Raw genomic sequence first — 26,132 nt, 5'->3', positions numbered from 1 at the left:
GTGTTGATGTAATGGCTTTAATGACTCCGCCAAATGCCTGTCTGCTGTCATAGTAGGTGAGGGATTTGACAAGGCTAATATTGCTGTTGGGATTTTTTATTATTTCACAGTTATCCAGAGGATAAAACGCCACCCCATATGAAAGAGACAACCAGGCGGTATTAGGAGGCAATAATCAAGTTCATGTGGGTACCAATTTGATGAAGGGGGGTGAGGGAAGCTATGGCAATACACTTTGGTTGAAAGCACTTCTGAGTCTTAGACAGCAGTGCCCTTATATATACTCTGAAGTTAATAATTTACACAAGGGAGAGCCCTACTGATAGGAAACCTGTACAACTGAAGAGGTGAACAAAAATGGAAATCTGTATCATGGCACCTTCCTGACAGTATTTGATGTTTGCATTCCAATTGAGGTCAGTCCAGGACATTAGGTTATTCCTAATGCTTTCACTGCATGATCCAGGAAATGCATCCCTGGAACATGGGCTTTCTGTGAGGAAATACTGACTGGATTCTAATAATGTGGTACGCCAATATATTTTTGCAAATTGCAGCCATTACTCAAGGACTGTATTTCAGGGTAACATAAGCAGAGTGACTCTTTCTACATCTCTGGATCCTTTCTCGCCTTCCCTGCATCTCTTCATTATCTTCCTACAATCTATTTTGGTTTTCACAAAAGGCATTTGAAGTGGCTTTCTCTTAGCAGGGGAAGGATTGTAGATCAGTGATAAAATGCATATTTTGCATGTAAAAGTCCCCACGTTCAGTCCCTGGCAATTCCAGTTAAAAGAAACCCAGGAACCAGTAAAGGCCTGTGTGTAAGATCTAGGGTGGCCATGTGTCTTCCTTTGCAGTGGACCAGTGGTTCTCAACCTTCCTAATGCCACGACCCTTTAATACAGTTCCTCATGTTGTGGTGACCCCCAACCATAAAATTATTTTTGTTGCTACTTCATAACTGTAATTTTGCTACTGTTATGAATCGTAATGTAAATACCTGATACGCAGGATGTATTTTCATTGTTACAAATTGAACATAATTAAAGCATAGTGATTAATCACAAAAACAATATGTAATTATATATTGTGAAATATTTATTTCTAATTACAAATAAATGAAATTTTGTCTTGAAGCATGGTGTAGCATGGGTAACAGTCTTAATATAACAACAGTAAACTACATTGCTACATTTTGCGACAGTATGCATAAAAAGCCAACGTCAGTGCGAAGGTTGAGATTGCTTCTTTCTCACCAGATCAGAAATTCTCGGGGCAGTCTTTGCAAGAGCACAACGAAGATCATCTTCCACAACAAGTCTACTTCTGTATTTAGACTTGATAACCAACAAGCTGGAAAACCCTGTTTCACAAAGATAATGTTAAGGGCTCCTTGGAGGCCTCTCTCAGTCTAATCTAGTAGCCAAGTCCAGACACAGACAAAGGGATTCCTTTCAAAGCTTTATTCTTCTTTTTACAACTGATAAGTTGTTGGAAATGGAAGAAGAAGGCGCAACAGTCTCAGACAGAACAGGATATGATTGCAAACACCTGATCCAGAATTTTGTAACTGGCATTGTAGAGAAATCAGTTCTCGCTGCATCGCTGTTAATAAGTTCAATGAACTCCTCTTGTGCTGTCTCAGGAACATCTTCAACTTTGACTGTGAATGGGCTTCTGGCAAGTGCAAATGGGGTGTCAGGTAGATTTGGAAAGTACGATGAAATTTCGTCTGCAAGCATGTGCAAGTGTTCTTTCACAGAAATTATCGTAATCCGTTTGTCTGGTTCAATGTCATGTTCCTCAAAGAAAGCAGATAAGGTAGGCAACATGTAAATTTTATTTTCATCAATTTTTTTTTGCCAAAGCTGAAGTTTCATTTGGAATGATCGGATCTTTTCAGACAAATCGAGGCATGTTGAATTTGGTCCTTGCAGTGATAAATTTAACTCATTCAAGATGGCAAAGGTGTCAACCAAGTAAGCTATTTTCTGCAGTTCACTTTTATCGCTGAAAAGTGCTTCGAACTGGGGTCTTGCTTTCTGATTAAAAAACGTTTTGAGTTCATCACGAAGCTCAAAAACACGTTTTAAAAATTTTCCTCTCGACAACCATCTCACTTCAGTGTGAAATAGCAGAGCATTGTTCGGCACATCCAACTCGTTGCACAGTTGCGAAAACAGTTGACTGTTTAAAGTGCTCGCCTTTACAAAATTGACAGAACTTATGATGCTTTTCATTACTTCTTGTAACTCTTGTGGCAGCGTCTTCCTTGCTAATATTTGCTGATGAATCATACAGTGAGTTCCGAGGACTTTTGGTGACTCATTCAGTACCAAACATTGAAATCCAGATCGACATCCTAGCATAGCTGGAGCACCATCTGTGCAAACACCACAAACCTTTTCCCAAGAGATCTTATGCTCTTTCAGAAATGAACCAACTGTGTCAAATACATCACGTGCAGTAGTTGTCATTTCAAGAGGTTTGCAAAAAAGAAACTCATCTTCAAAGTCGCCATCATTAATATACCTCACATAAACCAGTAACTGTGAACAGTTTGCAACGTCTATAGAGTCATCAAGCTGGATACTAAATATTGGAAGTGGAGCAGATTTAATTTCCTGGATTACCTGATCAAGAATATCAGCAGACATGTCATCTATTCTTCTGCGGACAGTGTTGTTAGATAAGGAAATTGCACTCAATTTCGTAACAAATTCGTCTCCGATCATAACTCGAACAATGTCTTTGGCCGCTGGCAACAGTAAATCCTCAGCAATGGTGTGAGGTTTCATAGCTCTGCCGATTCTGAGTGCCACCAAATAGGAAGCTTCAGCGGCTATGTTTTGCTTGTGGTACTTGCCACCAGTGTCAAGTCCGGCTTTCTTGAGTCCATCAGCTTTGCTTCTAAAATAGCTGGTATCCTTGCCGGCAAAGCTCGGATGCTTGCTATCAAAATGGCGTTTTAGTTTGTTCAGCTTCATAGATTCGGCTGATAGAACTTCACAACAAATAACACGTTGCGGTTTCTCAATTCCTGCTGTAATTATTGAGGTAAAACCATACTGTAAAAAATCCTCACTATATTTTCTTTTCTTAACGTTCTTCTCTACACGATCCATTGTCATGGGATGGTTTGCTAATGAAAATAATATATAACAATAGCTTTAATAATGCAAAAGATGATACATGGCATAGTTCAGTCGATACAGTTCATTAAAGTTTCCTATGATTTACCATTCTCTGTCTTGTTTTTTTTACATACCTGTTACTATCACAAGGGGGCAGTATTCACATCAACCACAGCTGAATATAAAAAGATCGATCAGCATCCAGATTAAGTTCCCATGGTACAGATTTTTTTTTTTGCAGTAGTTGATGATTTTACAGTACATGATTTTACATTTACCCAGTAATTATAATTCATGAACTGTTGTTTTACCTCCAATACTGCTGCTTTCAACACAGTAGCTGCTTTTAATAGAGTAGCTGCTTTCAACACAGCAGCTGCTTTCTACACAGTAGCTGCTCTCTACACAGTAGCTGCTCTCTACACAGTAGCTGCTCTCTACACATGTGTGACTGGTCCGCATAAGTACATTATGGCGCCAACCCTGTCACATACACCTGTATTTGTACGGGGTGTATGTGATGGGGTTGGTGCGATGATGTCATCATGCCGGGTACTCGTATGTGGGCGTATCTGCATGTGGGCGGACCCGCCTGGAGACGGATAGAGGAGCGGTGTCTCGGTTCCTAAGACCATCGGAAATATGTGTTTTCCGATGGTCTTAGGCGACCCCTGTGAAAGGGTCATTTGACCCCCAAAGGGGTCGCGACCCACAGGTTGAGAACTGCTGCAGTGGACAGCCCTCTTATTTAAGGGATGTCAAAGGACAGTCTCTATCTGAAAGCATCCTCTATTTGAATGGCTGTCCAGTTCATAGCCAATTAAAAAAAAAAACACTAAGAAGGGAGAGCAGGGGCCTTGAAGATGCCCATCAGCGGTGAATACTTGGACAGCAGACTGAGCAGGCAAGTAAACTGGCCTGGTCACAATCGTCCCCCACTTTGGTGAGATGTATTGTATTTCTATTTAAATGATAGTAATTATTTCTAACTTTGCATATGCAATTAGCATTTACACATTTTATGCAAATTTGTGTCCTCTTTGATCCTCTTTTTTGGTGATACATTTCCTTGGTGGGGGGTGATGCGTAACAGCCAAACTACGTATTACAAGCTGAGTCTTGTCTTTTGTTTTACTCTAGTGTAAGCATGAGTTTGGAAGCAAATGGTGGAGGGAGGAAAGTTTAATCGCCCTCTCTTTGGGTGTGGTGGCCCCAATCTGAATTGGGGTCACTCATGCTTATGCTAGAGTAAAGCAAAAGATAAGCCTCATCCACATGCTTCGTGATAAGTATAATGTGTCATTTGGCTTGCAGTGGCCACCCCAGTAAGATCATGGATAGTTGCTGCCAGTCAGACTACACAGTGTTGGGCTAAATGCACCAATAGTTAGATTCAGGTTTAGTGAGGGATTTGACACACAGTTACAATTTCAGAATTTGAGTGGGAGCTCACATGACTGGATACTTCTCCATACAAAATTAAAGAAATCCCTATACTTAGAAAATGACCAAGGAGAAGGATCCTCGTCTAACTCTTTCCCCCAATTTCAGCTCATTCAGGTCTCCTGGCTGCTTATTAATCACAACTACCAACAGGTTGCTGACAGACACTGCGGACAGACACCAAAGTGGTATAACAGTCCAGACACATGTTTAAATCTCAAGGTTTATATTGATGAGGTTGATATCATTTGCTATTAGTGAGAACTTGGCTTGGTTAAAGTGACTTCTTGGCCCCATCTACATGGCATCGCTTTCACCTCCCACCCCATCGCAACTGCGCAGCATTTCAGCTTCGAAGTAGCTTCTGGTGGTGAAGTTAACTGCACGCTTCCCTAACAGGCTCTGCCATGCCCTTTTTTTTGCCATTACACTTAAATGCGCAGCTGTGCAGTCTCTTGAGTGTGGGGTGCAACACTCTAGTGGCTGTTTTGTATTTTAGGGGCTCTGCTGTGTCTTTCCATCCCTTTTTAGGTAAAAAGTGAGTGTTTTGTGCTCCTTCATTTCCATGCCATCTGTTTGTCAGTTCCCTAGCCTGAGACTCTCACGACAGTTCGCACTCACAAGTGTGAGCTGTACGTGCCTACCCATTGCTCCAAAATGGTGGCCGGAGTGAAGTTGGTCCTCTCCCAAGACCCCCCCAGCCTTTGGGCACCGAGTCCAAAAGCAACCATTGTGAAGATACGAAGCTGCAAAAATGTGTGAAAGTGTGATTAAGTAAATGAAACACACACACCCCGTGCCTCAGTAACCGCGCAGCTGCGAAGGGATGGGGGAGTAAAGGGGCATCACAGAGCGACACAAGCACTACGCATGCCTACAACATGCCCGCTGCAGAATGCGAAGTCAATTTGGGGAAGGAACAGATGGCTCGCAACTGCGGGAAACCCGCAGCAAACCAAAAACATTCCAGCAAAACTCCTCCTTGGAAATCCGCATTTTCCAGGAGAAAACCATGGATGGCTACGAAGTGGCGACTGCATCATCTAATCAAAAGGACCTCGACTCGTACCCACCCCGGAGTAAAAGGCTCATGGAGATGGCTCCCTTGTATCTATAGAACAAATTTCTCTTATTTACATTACAAGAACTCCATTCTGGGTGCGTAAAAGTTGGTAATGCTTCAGAGGTAGGTTTCCATGCCTTAGGATGAGGTTTCCTTTCATGGACACAAAATGCAACTTGTTCATAAACATACAAAGCCAAGTATTCCACAAAAAAGACAAGTCATCTTGGATATTTGAAAATAGTGGAGCTACACTTTTCCTTGGCAGTGGAGGGTTGAGACAACTGTCAGATTTGTCACTTGGGTTAGTGGATATGCTCTCCATGGGATGCTGTTGAGAACAGGTGCCCTCTGCCCAAGCTAGAATATTTACAAATTGCCATAATTAAGTAGAGATTTTACTGGTGGCTGCCCTGAGATTTTTAATCTGATTTTTTTTAAAAAAATTGTATCCTGCTTTATCTTCAATGAACTTAAAGTAGCTTAAGACAAGTCAGCAACAAAACAGAATAATCCTATAAATTTTAAAATCCAGAGCAGAATAAAAGCAGCAATAACTAAAAGAGGGAGGAATAGCCACTATTGCAGTAGCAGAAAACTAAAGCCGACTGAACAACTAATACCAAATTAATATGCTTCTAGTAACCAATCCTTGCCAGTGATCTGGCAGCAGCAGTTTAGCCCAACTGAATTTTCTGGATACTTTTTAAAAGCAGGTAGAGTCTGTTAGGCAGTCCTATCTGGAGATGACAAAGGCAAGAATGACTCTGGCCAGGTCTGACTTTTCCAGGAAATGGTGCAGCAGTGCTTCCATCATTGCCACTGTCTAAACTTCTAAAAGTAGTGTCAGATCAAGGAGCACCCTGAGTTTTGAATCTGAGTCTTTAGGGCAACCCCATTCAAAACAGTCTGTACACCTGGACCTGTGTCAGTGAGTTCCCCAACCAGCAGTATTTCCATCTTTTCTAAATTACATTTTGGTTTGTTCCCCCCCCCCCATTCCAGTCCTCAGAGCTACCAGACAACGGTTCAAGCTTTCCACTTGCTTCCCTAGGTTCTGATGAGATAGAACTGGGTACTGTCAGCATACTGATGATTCCTCAGTTCAGATCCCTGGATGACTTCACCTAGCAGCTTCCAACAGATGTTAAAAAGCATGGGGGACAAGGCGGAACCCCATGACACTCCAATAGCCAAAGCCATGGGTTGGAGAGGTGGCCGCCCAGCAGAATCTTCTAAGACCTATTTGGGATCTAACCTACCTACCCAGTCCCATACCGATGAGGCAGCCCTGAATGCTGCTAAGAGAGCCACACTTTCCCCATTGATCTCTTGGCAAAAACAATCCATGAGGGCAATGGGTTAATCAGGGACATCTAGATAATCAGCATCATCCAGCAAAAAAAAGATGCAGGGTTGCCACCATCTTGTCTAAGAATGGAAGATCTGATACTGGACAATAATAACTTAAACTGGAGGAATCCAATTTACTTGGGAGGATTTTCATTAAAAGGCTTACTGGGGCATCTGTTAATGCTGGTGGAATATCACTCATGCTGAATGAAGCAATAATAGCTTTTGTTGCCCAGAAGCCAGCCCAAGCCTAACCATCTTGTTCAAGCTAGACAGGCAAGAATCAGGTGTGCGCACAGTCTGTATCACGTGGCTGGATTGACCTACTTGGTAAGTGATTATGCTGATATACTTGGTAAATAGTTCTATATTTTCCAGGTACAAGGATCACTTCCTATGGAACAGCTGGTTATTTTGGCACCAGCTCTGCTGAAAGTGTAACTCATACACTAGCTTTCAACCCGACCATTTACATCTTTTGTATTCTTCGAACACCGGGATTCTTTTTTTTTTTTTTTAAGCATAGCCTCAAAGCTTCAATATTACAAAATGGAGGAGTTCTGAGATATGCATACATTTAAATGAATTTATATTAATTAAAGAGTACTTTCCCTCTCCAAGGGAAGTCTAAAGTCCAACTATGCTGTAAGATCTTTGTCAAAAATAAATGCAGCTTTATTTCAATTTCTGAATCCTTGTGAGGTGTTCAGTATTGCAATAATGAAATACATGAAAATGCTGAGACAAGTGCTATCCATGCTTCAGTACATAGGGTACTCAAACACTTCTTTTATTCTATATTCCACTTACATTTCTATTATATTATCTTTATACAGAAAGTACACAACAACATGGTTTTATCAGTAATGTAGATTTTGCAGGGCAGAGAGAGGTCACAGGGATTTGCATTTTGGCTGCCCATTTTTCAAATGCCATTTTTAAAGGTAAAAGTTTGCATGGGTATTTTCTGCTTCAGTTTGATCTGTTAATATGTATTGCTCTGGGAAAGAAAGTAAACTGAGGCTGCTTACTCTTCTTCCCGATAAAACCAAATTCCCCTCTCTTGCAAGCGAGCACTGCTCTTTGTGTTTGATGGATGCCTGACTGCACAAGGCCTTAGATTTGATAAGAGAGAAAGCAAGGACCTTCTGCAAGCTGGAAAAAGCAGCTGATGGCATGAAATAAAAGAAATTAGCTTGAAGTACTTACATGTCGAAGAATAAGATCTAATCTTCAGCGCGTACAATAGGCACCCATAATTAACTGAACAAAAGCTGCAAATGGAAACAAGAAAGTGACAAAAGGTTTTTAAAATTATTTTTAGAAGCTTGAAGTGAACAGGCAAGTCATGGTATTGGTTTCAGCTAGCCTTTGTCCATATAAAAAGTACTGGGACATCTGGATACACCAATCAGTTTAGACTTTTCTGACATGGAGTGAGTCAAACCTCAGCTCTTCAGCAAACAGCAATGTTTACTGGGCATATTTATAAGGCCTATATAACACAGAAAGGACAAGTTCCCCAATAACAGTTTCAGTACAAACACTCCAGGTGTAAGAGACCTACGGAACTGCACCAGACCAGTTAATTACAAAACGAATAGTGATTAGTGGTACACTTATGCCAACTGATTTTACAAAACAACAATTATAAACTGTCAGTCAACGTTTCAAAACAGCTGTAGCAGTTATGCTTATCATTCCATGGGACCGCAGTGTTCCGCAGAGACCAGCAGCTGGGGCAGCATCTACTGTCTGTTTGGTGACTGGCCTTGAAAGTATCTACACGACGTTCTGGGAAGGGAGAGCTGGGAAAAATCAGCGGGATTACCACACTCTTAACCCACAAATAAAGGAGGCTATTTTGCCTTCATTGACCGGTATACCATTGAAAGAATTTGTCCACTCAGGAAGTGAAATTATTATTCTTCAATGTTATCAGTTACTGCGATCTGTTATGTCTACAGGACTACCTGACAAAGGCTTTACAGAGTCGAAATGGAAACACACTGGGGTTCCGCAACAGACGAGCATAACTGATATAGTTGTTTTGAAATTTTGACTGTTTATAATTGTTTTGAAAAATCAGTTGGCATAATTGTGCCACTAATCAGTATAAATTTTGTAATTAACTGGTCTGGTGCAGTTGTGTAGGTCTCTTACATCTGAAGTGTTTGTATTGAAAATATTTATAAGGCCGCCCATCAACATATGTTCTCTAGGTGGCTTACAATATTTTCCTACTTGAAAGAATACCCTTCTGATAAACAGTGAAAGTTCTTCTGAGTGTTGTTGTCAAAACTGCTCTTTTCTATTTTTCTTTTTCTTTTTTTAGGAGCTGCAAAGCCATGCAGATACTTAGAGCCATGAAATAAGGGAAATTATCAATCAACCATTAAAACCTCATCCCAAACTAAGAGCCTTTCTACACAAGGCATTTATTGTGTGCTCCTGATTCCTTACTCGTCGTTTGTGGGTGCTTTACATGACATCATCATATTCCAGGGCCTCTCCTGTTCTTTGCAACTATTTTTGTGGGTGTTTTTTTGATCAGGGAACGTCTGGTGTATCGGGGAATGGTGGAATGAACCCCTAGTGTAGTTGAGCAATTCTGCTATACCACAGCAACACCTAGTGGTTATGTAATGGAACATATAGAAAGGCAGAGAAGGACCCCCCCCCCCCCAAAAAAAAAAAAATGTATAGAGGATCTGATCTTAATCCCACAAAGAAGGAGTAGCCTTGGTGAAATGGTGGGGTAAAAGCCTCATGTAGAAAAGCCCTAAAAGATTTTTAACACCTTTGATGGAGACCTGAAAGAATTGAGAACAAAGAACTTTTTACTTGATTGCTATTTGCTGCTAGTCAAGAGGTAACAACCCAATGGAAGGGTTGTGTTTTTTTGACATAGAACATGGGAACTTAATTCTAATGGGGGAAGTGATGCAACAGGTGATGCTTATAGTAATTTTCATCCAGGTAACTTTGTAACCTAAGTCTGGGGGGGGGGGGATGTGAAGAATCCAAGGTCTTCTGCTGTGACAGGACAGGATGCTTGAAAGTTTAGGCCAACTTCATAAATTTCATTTCCTGACATTGGACTGTGATCCAAAGGAACACATATTTTATTTATTTATTTATTTATTACATTTATATCCCAGCTTTTTTCCTCCTTAAGAAACCCAAGACAACATACATAATCTTCCTCTTCCTCTATTTTATCCTCACAACAACAACCCTGTGAGGTGGGTTGGGCTGAGAGTCTGTGACTGGCCCAAAGTCACCCAGTGAGCTTCCATGGCCAAGCAGGGACTAGAACCAAGATCTCCTGACTCCCAGTCCAACACTCTAGCCACTACACCACATGAATGTTCTGCACATTAAAACAACATTTATTTGAAGTTTTTCTAGTTCTGGATCTACCTTCAAAGTAGTCCCTGATGGCTTCTTAAGTTCCCTCATTAGAAAAGCAGCATGGATACCAGTTTGTGTTTAAAGTGCTTTCATACTCAAACCACACCTACTTTTAGATCTTGATGTAAGAGCAGGTTCAGTACTTAGAATTGTGAAAGAGTGCCATCTTGTCCTTCCCCTCAGGTAGCAAAATGCACTGGACAGTCTTGATGGGCAGGAGATGCAAAGATCTCTCTCTCTCTCTCTCTCTCACACACACACACACACACACACACACATTTTTATACAGCTTTCAGGCCTAATAAGGGCCTCCAAAGCAGTTTACATAAAAGAACAAAAACATCATCAAAACCTCAAAATCACAAGGAATACAGTTAAAACTTTCAGTTTAAAAGCCATTTAAAGCCCACCCAAATGCCAGCACAGATGGGGTTAATCTTACCTCCTGTGGGAAGGAATTGCATAACTGGGTTGCTGCCACAAAAAAAGCCATATGTTCCCACCAACCAAACCTCTTTTTGTGGTGGGACATATAACAGAATAACAGGATCTCTGAAGGTGATCTCAGCCTATGGGCAGGTTTCAGATTTCCTGACCCTATACCAATTAGGGCTTTATAGGTAAGCATCAGTACCTTGAACCGGGCCTGGGAATGAATAGGAAGCAAGTGCCATTGTCATAAGATCGGTATGATACGGCATAAAAAGTGTACACCAGAAAGTAATTTGGGTGCCCCATTTTGCACTAGCTGCCATTTCTAAACACTTTTCAAGGGCAGCCCTGCGCAGAATGTTTTTCAGTAATCTAATTCCGAGGTCGGTAAAATGTGTACCCAGCTTGCTGGGGGAAAGGTAGTCACAACAGGGGAAGGCAATGGCAAACCACCCCGCTACAGTCTGCCATGAAAACGCCAGCACAAGCGGCATCCCTCTAGGAGTCAGCAATGACTCGGTGCTTGCACAGGAGGAACCTTTCTTTTCCAACTGGGAGGTGATCAAAACATGTATTACTGTAGCTAGATCAGCCTTTTCCAGTAACAGGTCGCACTCGCAGCTGGTGCACCAGCCCAGTGCACTGGGCAAAGGCACTCCTGTTAGTGTTCAAGCTAGAGGCAGTAGTTAAAATAAAAGGCAGACTGACAACTCTGTGAGCTCCCTTCCTATACTACATCTGTCTTCAGCCTAGAATTCTTGAGTATAGTCTGTGACAATTGACCTCACATGGACCATTTTTAAACTAATAATTTGCGGTTGGAAGTGTTTCTATATCTTATGATTCATGTAGTTTCTTAGCATTCCATCTGTCATTCTTCCTGCACCCTATATTGACACACCCAAACAGTATGCATGAACAACTCTATCATTATGTTGATGTAATACCTCGGGATTGCTGGAATAAATATTGATTCTATATGGTCACAAATAGTTTAAAGCATTTAATATGTCAAAAAGGAAACATAAGCAACAGCCAACATGCTGTCCTTCTAATTCATGGAAGCTGTTAACTAGCAGTGCAAGCTAAAGGGCCTGTCTCTATTTATGTAAGTGCTAAAGTCCATGTGGCCAATGAACACCGATGAAATTCCAACTTAATTAAGGATGAGTAAAAAATTTAAGGCAGAGGCAAAGGCGAAGCACAGGCTGAAGGGGCAGGATTACAGCTTGAGATTGATAGGCATATGGTCAAGGAACACCTACTCTGAATGAGTTCAAATCTCCAGGGCCAGATGAACTGCATCTTAGAGTAATAAAGGAACTGGCAGAAGAGCTATCAGAACCGCTGTCTGTTATCTTTGAGAAATCATGGAGGATAGTGCCAGATGACCGGAGGAGGGCTAATGTTATCCATGTTGTAATGTTGGAATTGTTGTAGATGAGCCAACCATGTGATGTGGCTGCAAAAAAGGCAAATGTTCATTTGGGCTGCATTGATAGAATTATAGCTTCCAAATCACGTGAAGTACTAGTTCCCCTCTACTCAGCACTGGTTAGGCCTCATCTGGAGTCCTGTGTCCAGTTCTGGGTAGGGATGGCAGAGAATTCTGCCACGGATCTCGGTGAGGCCGAATGCCAGTGCGTTCGGCCCCCCGAAATCTGTGGCGGAACAGCCTGCCCCCCCGCCCCCCCGCGGATCTCCCCCGGGATGAGACTTACCTGGGGCAGATCTTCCGGGCGGCAGCAGCTGCGGCGGCGGCTGCGGCGGCGGCTGGTCTTCTGACCAGCTGCCGCTGCCACCATTTGCATACTTGTGTGGGGGGGTTGTTTTTGTTTTCAAGGTATGATAGGCTACGTAAAGATTTACGTAGCTTATCATGGCTGGGTAAAAAACAAAACAAAAAACCACATACGCAAATGGCGGCTACGGCCGCCACCATTTGCGTTCCTTATTTTGGTGTCTTAATCTACGTAAATATTTACGTAGACTAAGATGGCGAAAATAAGGGGAACGCAAATAGCGTAGCGGGTGCTATTTGCGTCCCTTTTTGATTCGCCGTTTTAGCCTACGTAAATATTTCCATAGGCTAAAACAGCGAATCAAACAGGGACAAATAGCACCCGCTACACTATTTGCGTTCCCCTTTATTTTCGCCGTCATAGTCTACGTAAATATTTACGTAGACTAAGACAGCCAAAAATAAGGAACACAAATGGCGGCAGCCGTAGCCGCCGCCATTTGCATACACGGTTTTTGTTTTTTTTCACCCAGAGCCCTCCGCGGCCAGAAATCCGGCTGTGGACAGCTCTGGCCTGGGCTTGGCCGGCTGCTCCGCGGAGCCGCCGCGGAGCAGAGCCAGCCATCGAGGATTCCGGGGGGAGGGACGGAGTGCCTCCCCCCTGTCGAGGATTCCAGGGGGAGGGATGGAACACCTCCCCCCCCATAAACATAATCCGCGGAAAGGTAAGTACATTTCGTACATCCCTAGTTGCTTTGGCTTGGATTCCTGCATTGAGCAGGGGCTTGGACTATGATTCTATGATACTTGTTGCTAATTAAAATGAGCATTTCTTTTGCGCTTGGCAACATGGTCATGATGGACGACTTCCAGAAAGGATTTAAATTTGGAGTCAAAGTTCACTATCGTTGATATTCCTAATTTCATATCAAGCAGTGTGTTTCTTTTGAAATTGAAAAAGGCCATACCATCAAATGATCAGATCCTATAACATTTGGATCTTTTCTTTTTGAATGGACCCTTTTCAAATTATGTTCCAGAGAACCTTGGGCTTCCCTGGAATCTTATCAGGGATTCCTTAATTAGAAGATCAGCTACGGCAGATGAGCAGCCTTCAAATACATTTTTATTTGATTGGTTCCCCGTCACTGCCGATGCACACAGGCATCCCTATCAGGCATTGCATTGAATGTGGGGATGTCATGGGTGGTTGGGGGACAGAGGTGGGGCACCAACCACCCTGCCCTGTGACTGGCACTGCCTCTGGTCAGGGGTGAAACTGGTAGGCATGCCAACATTGGGAGAGATCCAGCAGCTGCGGTCTCAGTTTTCTCTCACACATTTGGAGAGTGAATGAGTGAACAGCCCTATGTTAGTCTGTGTGTTTTTTAGCAAGAACAGTTTCAGGGGAGTGCAGAGGGCAGAAGACAGATTGGAGGGCCACCTATCAGGGCTGCTGCAGCAGTGGATGTCCTGCCTCGGGGAGCTGCACTAGATGATCACTGAAGTCTACCAACTCTATGATTCTAAGCTGAATACTTGAAAAACCCATTGAGGTTTTTTGAGTGTTCAACACTTGAGCAGTCCAATTTATTTTTGAGCTGAGTGCTTGTCCTGGTTGCATGCCCATGTTTACTGATAACTTAAAATAGTTCCAGTGATCATACATTATTCTTGTAGGACTCAACACTAGTGAGCATTAGGAACCTGAAAAGACTTTAGAATCATAATCTTTATTGCCTTTCAAAACTAGAAATTACAGAAAGCTTGTCTAAATTCAGTACCATGTCCCTTAAGATCATGAAATAGATTAAACATGTTTTGAAAATATTAGTTTTTTGTGAGTAGAATAAACTGGATTTACAGCAATCCAGCTAAATCTATGTTGTATTTTATCACTAAATGTATAATTTATTATTAAATTTCTTTAATAACTCATAGACAAAGTCTTTCTAGGCATTGTACAGAGTAAAACACAATAAAAATACAATAAAATACACAAGCTACAATCAGTTAAAAACCAGCACAGATAAAGAATCTAACAAACACATACTCACACAATACCATAAAATGCACCATAAATCATAAAACAACCACCTGGAACAGAAGTTTAAACCAAACCACTGGGACTAAAATGCAGATCTTTAAAAAGCCCAGGAGACAGAAAAGTCTTAGTCTAGCACTGAAAAGTACTAGATTAAGTACTAGTTGATGAAATACTAGTTTCCCTCTACTCAGCAGTGGTTAGGCCTCATCTGGAGTACTATGTCCAGTCCTGGGCACCACACTTTAAGAAGGATGCAGACAAACTGTAGAGGGTTCAGAGGAGGGCAACAAAGATGATCAGGGGACTGGAAACAAAGCCCTGTGAGGAGAGACGGAAAGACCTGGGCACGTTTCGCCTTGAGAAGACTGAGGGGAGATATGATAGCACTCTTCAAGTTCTTGAAAGGTTGTCACAGAGAGGAAGGCCAGGATCTGTCTTCGATCATCCCAGAGTGCAGGACATGGAATAATCGGCTCAAGTTACAGGAAGCCAGATTCCGGCTGAACATCAGGAAAAATGTCCTGACCGTTAGAGCAATACGACAATGGACCCAATTACTTAGGGAGGTAGTGGACTCTCCTACACTGGAGGCATTCAAGATGAACCTGGACAGCCATCTGTCAGGGATGCTTTGATTCAGATTCCTGCATTGAGCAGGAGGTTGCAGTCGATGATCTTATAGGCCCCTTCCAACCCTACTATTCTATGATACTATGACTAATGTAAGCACCAACCAGTATGGGCTTCCCTAAGGAGAGCTTTACAAAGCTGGAGGGGGCACCACTGAAAGAGCCCTCCCTCTCATGGCCAGCCTCCAAATGACTGATTGAGCATATGGGGAAAGTCTTCCAAAGACGAACTAAGGTAGATATGGAAAGGGGCGTTCCATCAGGTATCAAGGTCCCAAGTGATGTAAAGTTGTATAGGTCAACACTAAACACTGGAACTGGACTAAGAAACAAACTGAAAGTGAGTGAAGTTGAGAAAGGACCAATGTAATATTTTCATAATTAATGCCTGGTCCTGGTTAAAACGGAAGTACTAAAGCAAGTGGCAAGTGGAAGGGGCCTATAGAGAGCCAGTGTGGTGTAGTGGCTAGAGTGTTGGACTGGGAGCCGGGAGATCCAGGTTCTAGTCCCCACTCGGTCATGGAAGTGCACTGGGTGACTCTGGGCCAGCCACACACTGTCAGCCCAACCTACCTCACAGGGTTGTTGTTGTGAGGATAAAATGGAGAGGAGGAGGATAATGTAAGCCGCCTTGGGTTCCTTGAAAGTAGAAAAAAGGCGGGATATAAATGCAAGCAAGGAAGCAAGCAAGCAAGCAATAAATAAATTGTTAAAACCCTCACTGCCATATTTTGTTGTATTGAACTGTACTGAATTTATTTCTTGACTCTGATGTTTCCTTTGACAGTTATGTAGTAGCATTATATAAGATCACACTTGCAAGAAAACTCAGGAAAAATATTTGTGATGGTAATCTTTCAGTTTAGGAAATTATTTGTGCTTGTCTCTTTTAAGTGCCATTTATTCAGTGGGAATACTTCACTAGGTTTTGCCCCAGTCACAAAAATGCAGTTGGAAGTAAATAGCACTGAATGAGCCCAGTGAGTTATTTAATCTATGAGGATGTACAGAGCACACCAGGGAGGGATAGCTCAACTATACATTAGGCCGCTGCCTGGGGCAGCACAATCCGAGGAGAGATTTCCACATTAGAAGTACTGCATGGGCTTTTATATTCTTTCCTTCTGGCATTACCAGCGTCCTGTGAGAAGTGAACATGCACTCCAGAATCCTCTGTGATAGTGCAGAAGGTTCTGTGTTGCATTCTTACTTTCCAACCCTTGCATTCCTCTGTAATCACCATCATTTTAAGCCAGCAGTTGAGGTGACTGTAGCCTCTATTAGAGAGAGAGAGAGAGAGCGAGAGAGCAAGCAAAGGACATCAAAACTCCTTTGACATGTACCCCAACTGCTGTCTCCATGATAATGTGCCCATGAAAAGTCCATGTGGTTTCTGTGACATTGTGTTAAGTATGTCACCCAAGTGGTGAATTACCCAAGTGGCTAGGCATTATTTGTGTAGGATGCTAAAAAAGCTTGTCAGGGAAGCCACAAAACGGAAGGAAGCCTTTACATGGGGCCCAGATCAGCCTGGGAGCAACCACAGAGGAGGTGACAGCAATCTCTGGAATGTGTGGCCCTGCAAGTCTTGTTGGTCTTCAGCTTCTATCAGCCCTTCACAACATAGCCAGTAGTGAAGCATTCCAGCTACATCTGGAGGGCCACATGTCCCCCATCTCTGCTCATAGGGTACTATGGGGAGAAACTATGGCTTCTGCAAGGTGGGTAACTACTGGCTTTTTGAACGGTTAATATTGTATATGGGAAATAAAAGTAGAACTTAGCAAGGAAATATCTGAAAAGCTGAAACACTTTCCTTTGTCTTTCTCCACTGAATCTATTTTACTTAAATGATTGCTCCGGACCACCAGTTCTAACATGTTTTTGTTATAGTCACTCAGTTTAGAACAGCATGGTATTTATTTCCTGACAAGCAAATAAATGCTTCCTTCAGTGAAATTACAACATGCTATCAGTTAGTATAGATTCCAATGCTATGTACAATATCCAGTGCTTTTATCCTTTTTTTGCATAACCTGGGAGGGTAGCAAAGAATTTAAAAGTATGTCAAAAATGCAAAAACAGCTAAGAGTTATTGGCCCCAATGAAAACTGCATAAAACACACAAAACATTTCATGCACATCAATAATACATCTGCATTACTCAAATTGACAGGCATTGTTATGCCTGTTGATTATATGGGCATGTTAAGAATTAGGAATAGATTTGTGGTGCTTCCAGATGAGGCTTTTATTGTGCAATTGCTGTAACTCATTCATGGAATTTTACAAGGGGGGGGGGTACAGACATTGCCGTCTTCCACTCGGAACCTTCCTGTATTTTCCCACAGTTTCTTCCGTCTTTTTTCAAATTGCAGAAAATCCGTTAAGGCTGAAATCCTATGTACACTTACCTGGGAGTAAGTCCCACTGAATTCAGTGGGACTTACTTCTGAGTAGACATGTATAGGGTTGCATTGGAAAGAGGAAAATATGGAATAGCTGCATAATGCCTTCTAATGGTTAAGGCAAGGGCCCCTCTGTCTGGAAACACAGTCTAAAAGATTAGCATAATGTTCGCAAAGACACTGGAGAAAAATCTGTCTTGGAGCAAGTTAGTGCATTCCTATATATCTTCTCCTAGGCAGATTGCATAGACATCATCATGCATCCATCCTGATGGCGGGGATACCCCAGCATTTGTTCCAAGTAGCTCACCATTTACCAGTAACCAGGCCACTAACTGTAGCTCTAGAGATTAGCAATAATTAACCCCAGCAACTATTATGTACATTTTCTTTTGTAGGGTTTGTGTAGGGCTGCACTGGACTCTGCTGAATGCTGCCCCATGACATCACTATCAGATTAGTGTTATTAGTCCTTCACCCATCTTCTGACACCATTTTGAGTTGCAGTTCATACAGCTTTTCATAATTTTTTTTGTAACTGCTTGTTTTTTCATTTGCAACTGATTGTTTTTCTTTCCATTGCTCAAGATATGGTTCCTACATTAATCTGTATCTATATCATCTATATCTATATCTCCAGGCTTTTTAATGTAATTTATTAAACACCTTATGAATTCATTTCTCCAGGCATCATACGAAACATAATAATAACACAAAACAATACAAATAAAATCCCAATAAGAACCATCAACAATATAAAACTAAGAAACATACCAACACAATTAAAATGGCCATCAAATATAAAAGTTAAAAACACATTGCAGGGATTAAAATAATATCTAAACATTAAAATTACTAAAATAGTTAAAACACTTGAAACACTTAAAAAGCATGAGCGAACAAAAAGGTTCTTAGCCTGGTGCTGAAAAGACCGCAAGGTGGGAGCTAGGCAGGCTTCCCTTGGGAAAGCATTCCAGAGTTGGTGGGGTTACCCCCCTCCCCAAGCCCTCTCTCTTGTTGCCACCCTCCAAGCCTCATAATATGGGGAAATTTCCATGACATGGCTATCTTAGCCTGAAGGGCAAGCTGTACCTCCTCTCATGACATGTAACTAAAGCTAAAAAAGCAGTAATACAGATACACCATATTCTTCCTTTTCTAAAGTGTTCTATGGAAAAACTTGTGCATTGTACAATTTGGCACTGTGCTGTCAGATTTAATCTTGGGTCACAGGTGTCTGGACCTGTGTGCTTGGATATCCATGAAACAACCACAAACAGCCACAGAGAAGTAATATGCAAATGTGAAGAAAAACAGCACACCCCAGCGTAGCTTGCTTTGATAGATTCCCCTGCCACTCTATCAAAGCCCGTGACTCCATCAAGACAAGCTACACATTTACTTTTCTGTGTCTGCTTGTGGTTATTCTCATCAAAATCCAAATGGCTCTATCATTTCCAAATCAATGTTTGCTCCTAACATTTGTCACCAAATGGTTAATGAAGAGGCATAACCAAAATACACCGGTGAAAACAGGTTTTCACAATGGTATTTTTGTCCATGATTTTTAAGAGATTATATTGCAACTAGAAAGAATCATGGTACTACTTGTACATAGCATTCTCAATTGAATGATTTTGACAGCATGTTTGACTGACACATCCTTAATTTTGGTAACATAAGACACAACCTAGGAAATGTCACATGAAGCTTTACAGACTGCAGGTTTTGTTGGTTTGTTTACTATGAACAGCCTTCCATGTCGCATTGAAAAGTCACTTCCAAAAGCAGTTTTACTATAGCATGGGAGACTGCAATTCACAGTATCATCATCATCATCTTTACATCCCACCTTTTTTCCTATTTTAAGGAACCCCGGGCAGCACACATAATCCTCCTCCTCTCCATTTTAGCCTCATAACAACCACCCTGTGAGGTGGGTTGGGCTGAGAGTCTGTGACTGGCCCAAAGTCACCCAGTGAGCTTCCATGGCCGAGTGGGGACTAGAACCCGGATCTCCCGGCTCTCACTCTCACCACTCTGCCACGCTGGCACAGTAAAATAACGGAGGCCTTGTTGATTGCTCAGATGCCTTTAGGCAGGATTGCACAACTTAAGACCCACCAAGTCAATGGCAACCAGCCAATAAATCTGTTTCTGCTGCCTGTGTAGGAATGTAAAAACAGGAAGTTGTAAAGCACTAGTCATGCCAATATGTGACTGGGAGCCTCCATTCAGTTTGGTGGTTCATGTTGGGCAACCCTGGGTTGTGACTGATGGTGTCATTCTGCTAGCGCTAGGCTTCTAGCACTTGTGGAAACCTCATTTTCATCCTTGCACAAAGGGCAAATCCAGTAGTTTGATTACACTTGCACAAGCTGGTCCATACGCTGTCTCACAAGCTGTTGCACAAAGCATTGCCCAAGGCATTACACAAGGTGTTCCGCAAGGCACTGCGTGACTCATTAAAACGTCATCAGGCTAGGTGATTGCACTAGTTGTTCTAGTGGTTGCCCTTAGTTCACCTTTAAGAACATCTCTGGATTATGGACATGCATATTAGTGAGAATTGTGAGAACAATTCGTGAGGTATAAAAGGACTCCAGCTTGAACTTAGAAAATGTTGGGCTTCATATTCAATTCCCTGCAGTGCAATCCTGTTTGTGTTACTCCCACATAAGTGTATTGAAGATTGCAGGCTATGGCTGCTCCCTAAACATTCTTACTACAGAGTAAGCCCCATTAAACACAGTGGGATTTACTTATGAGTAAACATGCACAGGATTGCACCATTAGGAAGCAATCCTATGGTCACTAAACATTGTCTGAGGGGCCATAGGATAGCGGGGATTCCCCCTTCTGAGGTCGGAGACAGTGCTCTGACCTTGGAAGGGGTTGTCGGAGATCTGATCCCACTCCTCCGTTCCCTTGCAGCTGGTGTGGAAAGAACCATGCTGGCTGGCCTCTGTGCTTGGAAAATCGACCTCAGACAGGAAGAAAAGAGGACATTCCAGTGGGTGGGGAGGCTAGGAGATTAAAGAGGCTAGGATACACGCTATCCTGAGCCTCTTCACACCTCCTCACTCCCCTTCTGAAGCACTGTTGCTAGATAGGCAAAAAAGTCCATTTAGCAAAAAATGCAGTGATCAGAGGATGGGGAGGTGAAGATTGCCTCCACCACTCTTCCTGCCCTGCCAGCTTCAGCTTGGCAGGGCATTGGATACATGGGAGCCTCTGAGTTTGGAAGCTTCTGTCTCGTGAGGGCACAACCCATGGGTTGCACCCTTAATCTCTTACAGTATTCTGGGTAGTGGATTTTCCACTGAGAAAAATTTACAGTGAATTCTTTTCTTTGTATTCATATTTTATTTTAAACATTTGGACCCTGCCTTCCAATTATGATTTCTACCATGGCTTACAATAGAACCAAGAAACCCAGTACAAATTCATGTGAACTATAAAAATGATTAATAAAGCAACACAATAAAATACCAAAGAATCTAAAATCAAAAGTAGGGGAAAACACACCAATTACTGTTTACTAAAATGTTTGGTAAGATGGAAAAGTTGTAAGCTGGTAGTTAAAATTCAATAGAGATGGTGTCAGGTGAGAAGCCATACATGTTCCAAAGATAGGGTGCCACTGCAGAAAAGGCCCTATCTCTGTCTGATTTCTGGTGGCAGGGACCCCTGGAGTAGGGCTTCTGATTGTAATCTCAAATGATCTGATATGACTCTCTAAATAGAGAAGTAAATTCATCTGGGGAAAAACAAAAAAAGAAATAGATATCTCAGAAATACGTTGCAAAATATATATCCCTATTTTGAATAGCGGGTATATCTGGGGCAGGGCATGATAATCAGTAGATCATGAAGAATTATAATATTCTTGGATATACTTTAAAAGTAAAGAAAAGCAGCTTTCCATACAGTAAATTCTCTTCAAAATAGGAATGTTATAGTGATGAACAGCTAAAGTAGATTTACTTGCATCACATAAGTACTCTTAAGTTAATCCTCAGCCAAAACCAAAGGCTTTGCATGGATAGCTAATGTAGGTTTTGCATAGATAAATGTCACATAATAACAAGGTCAGCGAGTAATGCAGAGTAATACAGTCTGAAATACCAGGCATAACGAAGGGGTCAAGAATTGGGAAAAATGGGATTAAAAAAAAGTTTCTTGTTACCATGCTCCATAACCCACCAGCCATTGTTTATTTGGAGGCAAAGGACGTAGATTGCTGCTATGTGGAGAGTTAGCTCCAAGGAAAATATGCCAATTTTTTCTTGGTTTCCTATCAATAGATACTCTGTTAAATTCACAAATGCTGCAAAGCTAAACTTTCGGTTTGTAGAACTTTTGTATTAGATGAAGCCTTAAGTCCTGTCCCCAAACTGTGCCATTTGAGACACTAAGGGTGCGATCCCATGCACATTTAGACAAAAAAATTCCTACAACTCCCAGTATTCCCCAGCCAGCCATGCTCTTACTCTTCATACGCTCACACACACGTTTTATGAGGCTAGTAGTTGACATTTCACCTTTGTCTTGTATCTGTGCTTGACTTTTCCTTACAATCAACACATCTATGGCTGAAAAGACGCATGTTATTTATCTTCTAGAATTTAAGAAGCGACCTGTTTCAGGGCCAGCCAAAGACATCCTGTTGCCTGAGGCAAAGATGGTGCCTACCCCTCCCCATTCCACATAAAGCAGCAAACTGGATTGGTAACTTTATTTTATTTAACACGGGTGACAGGACAATGTCCTATACTGCACCTGAGGACAGCAGGCTAGTTTAGGGAGAGCAGGGCAGGCTATGTGGAACACACAGTTCTGTCCCTCAACAGATGGAAATGATCAGTAGGCTCAAGAGAAATGGGCAGAGGGTTGCCACTGCTGCCCCCCAACATTTGCCACTGTAGGCACTTGCCTTACTCTGCTTAATGTTAGGGCTGGCCCTGATGTGTTTCCTGCATTTCTCTTAAGCTGCAGTGCAGTTATTTATTGTCAGCTCCAAATGCATGACCAAATAGTGGTGCAACTGCAAAAGCTCAATGAGGAAATGTTACACAACATGAGCCTGCTCAACTTGTATGTCAGGATCCAGCAAGTATTTATCAATAACCTAATTACACAAGCAGTACACATTCTTTTGCTTGTCTTAATGAGCATCTAAATTACTACTAGGGTTTAACTTTGTCCTGACTTTGACACTATTGTTCTCAAACAGGTTGCATTAGTATGATTTTTCTTCTTTCCAAATACGGATTTCACCTTTTATCTTTTTGTTGTTGTTAAAAGGAGAGAGAGAGAAAAGCAAGAGAAAAGCAGACAATGACCATTCCTGCTATAAAAGCCAGTACAGATTCCCAGTTATTGCTAAGTGGAGCCCAACTTGTTATTAAAAATACCTAGTGGTTTTGTTGTCCTTAAACCTAACTGTGGGTAGGGAGTGCAGAAATGAATAGCCAGACATTTCTTCAGAAATGAATGGATAGGAATGGAAGAAATATCCTGGGAGTTCTTCAGATGTGTGTTGGGCTTGAAAGAGGGAGGCAGGCAAGGAAGACATCAGAGCCTGCTCCAGTTATATTGCCACAGGGCCGTTTTAAACCACTTACCACATGGGAAGGAATCCAGGAGAGAAAGAGGAGGCAGGCAAAGGCACCAGTGATGCTTGGTCCTAGGGTTGTATAAGACATTAGTTTCAGTCCATTTTTGATCAAGATTTACCCAGTTTTCACCTTCCAGACTGAACATGAACTCAAACTGTGGTCCAAGTCCATACATTTTTGAGCTTGCAATGTGATTTTGTGGACCCCCCCCCAAAATGCATTCGACAATATGAAAAATGCACACAAATATGCTTCAGTCAATGGGAGAAGAATGTGTGCATTTCAAAGATGTGCACAATTGATGCATACATTTGGATATGGATTTTCACGAGAAAAGAAAAAAAGAAAGCTCACAATTCGATCAAGACTTGAGTTGGAACAAGCTGAGTTCCAACTGAGTTGGAGTTGGAATTTGGAGAACTTCAGCGAGCTCAAGTTTTGCTGATTAACACATCCCTACTTGCTCCTGCTCCAGCTGAGCTGTTTTGGTTTGGTTTTGGTTCAACTATATCCTGTTTAATGTATCCATTGCATTTTTTGGAATGTTGAAAGCCACTTTGAGGACTCCAGTTGAAAAGCAGGATACACATCTACTGAATAAATACATCAGAGTTTATTCCAGAAGATCTTATGAGGTCCCTTACCTCTCATACTGATGAACTTATCCCAAGGCCAAGACTATGGGCCACCCCATTTTTTCTTTGCAAATGAAGGTATTCCATGTGGTGCTCTGCAGTAAAAGATCTTTTCATTCATGAAACAGATTATACTTAGTAGTTATATACAACTATGCCTGACATATAGAATCCTTCTCTCATAATACAAGAATCCGGGATCATTCCATGAAGCTGATCGCTGGGAGATTCAGGACAGATAAAAGGAAGGACTTCTTCACACAGCACATAGTTAAACTATTCCCCATGGCTGGCTGGGGAATTCTGGGAGTTGTAGGACTCTTCTCTCTCTAAACATGCATAGGATTGCTTAAAATGTTGTTACCTGCTTTGAGCCTTAGAAGTGGAATGGGTTAAAATAAAATTAAAAGAAAGCTGACAGGGGTCAACCTGTTGGTGCATCTATCTGAAATGTATTTGGTCCTCAAGAATCTTGTGTTTTCTGCATGCTTGTTTATGCAATTGTCGCTGCTGTTTGGACGGACAGGCCATATGAAAATGAATGTTGTCTGCATGAAACTTACTTTGGGATTTGTTTGAAGGAAAATGCTCCTCAATTGTAGTACTCTGTTATTAACAGGTCATATGGGCATCAGGCTTGAGAGACAGGAGCTTAATGGGAATGCAGTCTTTCATATCTGTCCTGCCTGACTTAATGCATAATCCATACTATTTTCCATCCTGAGCACAGAGGAAGAAAACAAAATATGACAAGTTTCAAACGTTAGTAGGGGGGGAAATATGTTTGCATTTAAGATTGATTTAGGGGACTAATTCAAAAGCTTCCACAACTGTGTTTCTTAAATATTGCTCTCACTAGCATGTGAAATGCTTTCATAAAAGGAGAATAGGGGGCTGAGAGAAATTCAAGCAGAGGAAAAGATCTCACACTGATCTAGTTTGTTCTCTCTTGTTAGGATTTCACTTCTAATTTTGCTTCTTTGGTAATGCTGCGCCTTACATAGCAGGCCTTTCCTACTAGAGAGGGACAAGTTGTCCCGGACAACCCAGGGCTCATCAGGCTACCAGGACATTTCATCTGGAGCCCAGCAATAACCCTGGATCCCAAAGTTTCCCCCACCCCTGCGTCCGGCCTGGCTCCGGTATAAAATGAAGGAATTGTGACACAGGAAAGAAACCACCTCCTCTCTCACACCTTATTATTCACTGCAAGGCCAAACAAGGCATGATGTTAATTGCATGAATAATGTGTATGTTTTTTCTTATGTAAATATCCAGGGGGAAGCCTGAGCACCAAGGCCAGCCCAAGGCATTCTGCTGCCTGAGGCAAAGCAGCAAATGGCACCCCCACCCATCCAAGGTTCACAGTATTTTGGCACATGAGGCAGAACATCCCATAAGCACCTCTCTCCATCCCTGGCAGTGGAAATACAATATTAACAAAGTAAATAACTCACAATTTGCTGCCTTTTTATAACAGCTAAAAGCTGCTGCCTGGAGTGACTGCAGCATGGTAGGACCGGCCCTGCTGAGCACCTTGGGATGAGCAGGGAGCAGTAGTGTAGTGGCAAATTCAGAAGTTCAGGGTCCCTTCATGACAGTCACAGCCACGCCCCCTCACAGCCACGCCCCTTCTAAGATTGTACAACCTTGTAAGATATACAGCCTTCAACTGGTATCCAAAAACAGTGCAGCTGAGAGTAAGGCAGTGGCATTTCAATTGGACGTCTGAGAAAAAAGGCAGGGGTGTTAAAATCTTTTTCACTCACTCACTCACTCAAACACAAACATTTTAGGTTTTCAAAATATGATACTCTATGGAAGCTTCACCCTCTCAACTCAGCCCTCATGGACAGATCCCTTCTTATTTAAACAGCCCCCTTGCACACTCCCTTAGCGCCCCAGCATTACCCATTCGCCTTCCCTAAGCTCCTTCTTTATCTCTCTCCCATCCTGCAACAGAAACGTCCACACACCTAGCTGGATTGAAACACACACACACACACACACACACACACACACCTTCTTTCTCCTCTCCCCCCAACTGATTTTTTTCTGTTTCTCTTCCCTCCACCAGGGTTTGTTGGCCCAGGTACATGCCAGCCTTGTACCAAAAAGTGTAGCTGACAGAGCAGGTTGCATTTGGCAGTTCTGCTTACTGTAGAAATTAATGTTCAAGAATTAACAGTGCAATCCAATGGGTGTTTAT

The 26,132-nt window shown here is 42.1% G+C and overlaps 1 protein-coding gene across 2 annotated transcripts; it reads right to left on the bottom strand.

Moving 5' to 3' along the window:
- Positions 1-1,084: 1,084 nt before the first annotated feature.
- Positions 1,085-25,651, bottom strand: LOC146349837 (zinc finger BED domain-containing protein 5-like). 2 transcript variants are annotated; one of them, XM_084843615.1, is made up of 4 exons: positions 25,381-25,651; positions 24,487-24,643; positions 8,206-8,270; positions 1,085-3,145 (listed from the first exon to the last, which is right to left on the bottom strand). In XM_084843615.1, the coding sequence occupies exon 4, from the start codon at positions 3,132-3,134 to the stop codon at positions 1,458-1,460; it is 1,677 nt and encodes a 558-aa protein (XP_084699741.1). In that variant the 5' UTR covers positions 3,135-3,145; positions 8,206-8,270; positions 24,487-24,643; positions 25,381-25,651; the 3' UTR covers positions 1,085-1,457. The 2 variants fall into 2 exon arrangements, 1 of the variants encoding a protein (XP_084699741.1); XR_014789097.1 differs by lacking the exons at positions 1,085-3,145; positions 8,206-8,270 and adding an exon at positions 17,494-21,427.
- Between the last annotated feature and the right edge of the window lie 481 nt (positions 25,652-26,132).

The sequence above is a fragment of the Heloderma suspectum genome, chromosome 3 (assembly GCF_057233095.1).
Source record: "Heloderma suspectum isolate Gila_16-S chromosome 3, 16-S_ref, whole genome shotgun sequence".
Classification (NCBI taxonomy): domain Eukaryota; kingdom Metazoa; phylum Chordata; class Lepidosauria; order Squamata; family Helodermatidae; genus Heloderma; species Heloderma suspectum.
Note: the sequence above shows the minus strand (reverse complement) of the source record. Positions and strands in the feature narration are given on the sequence as shown.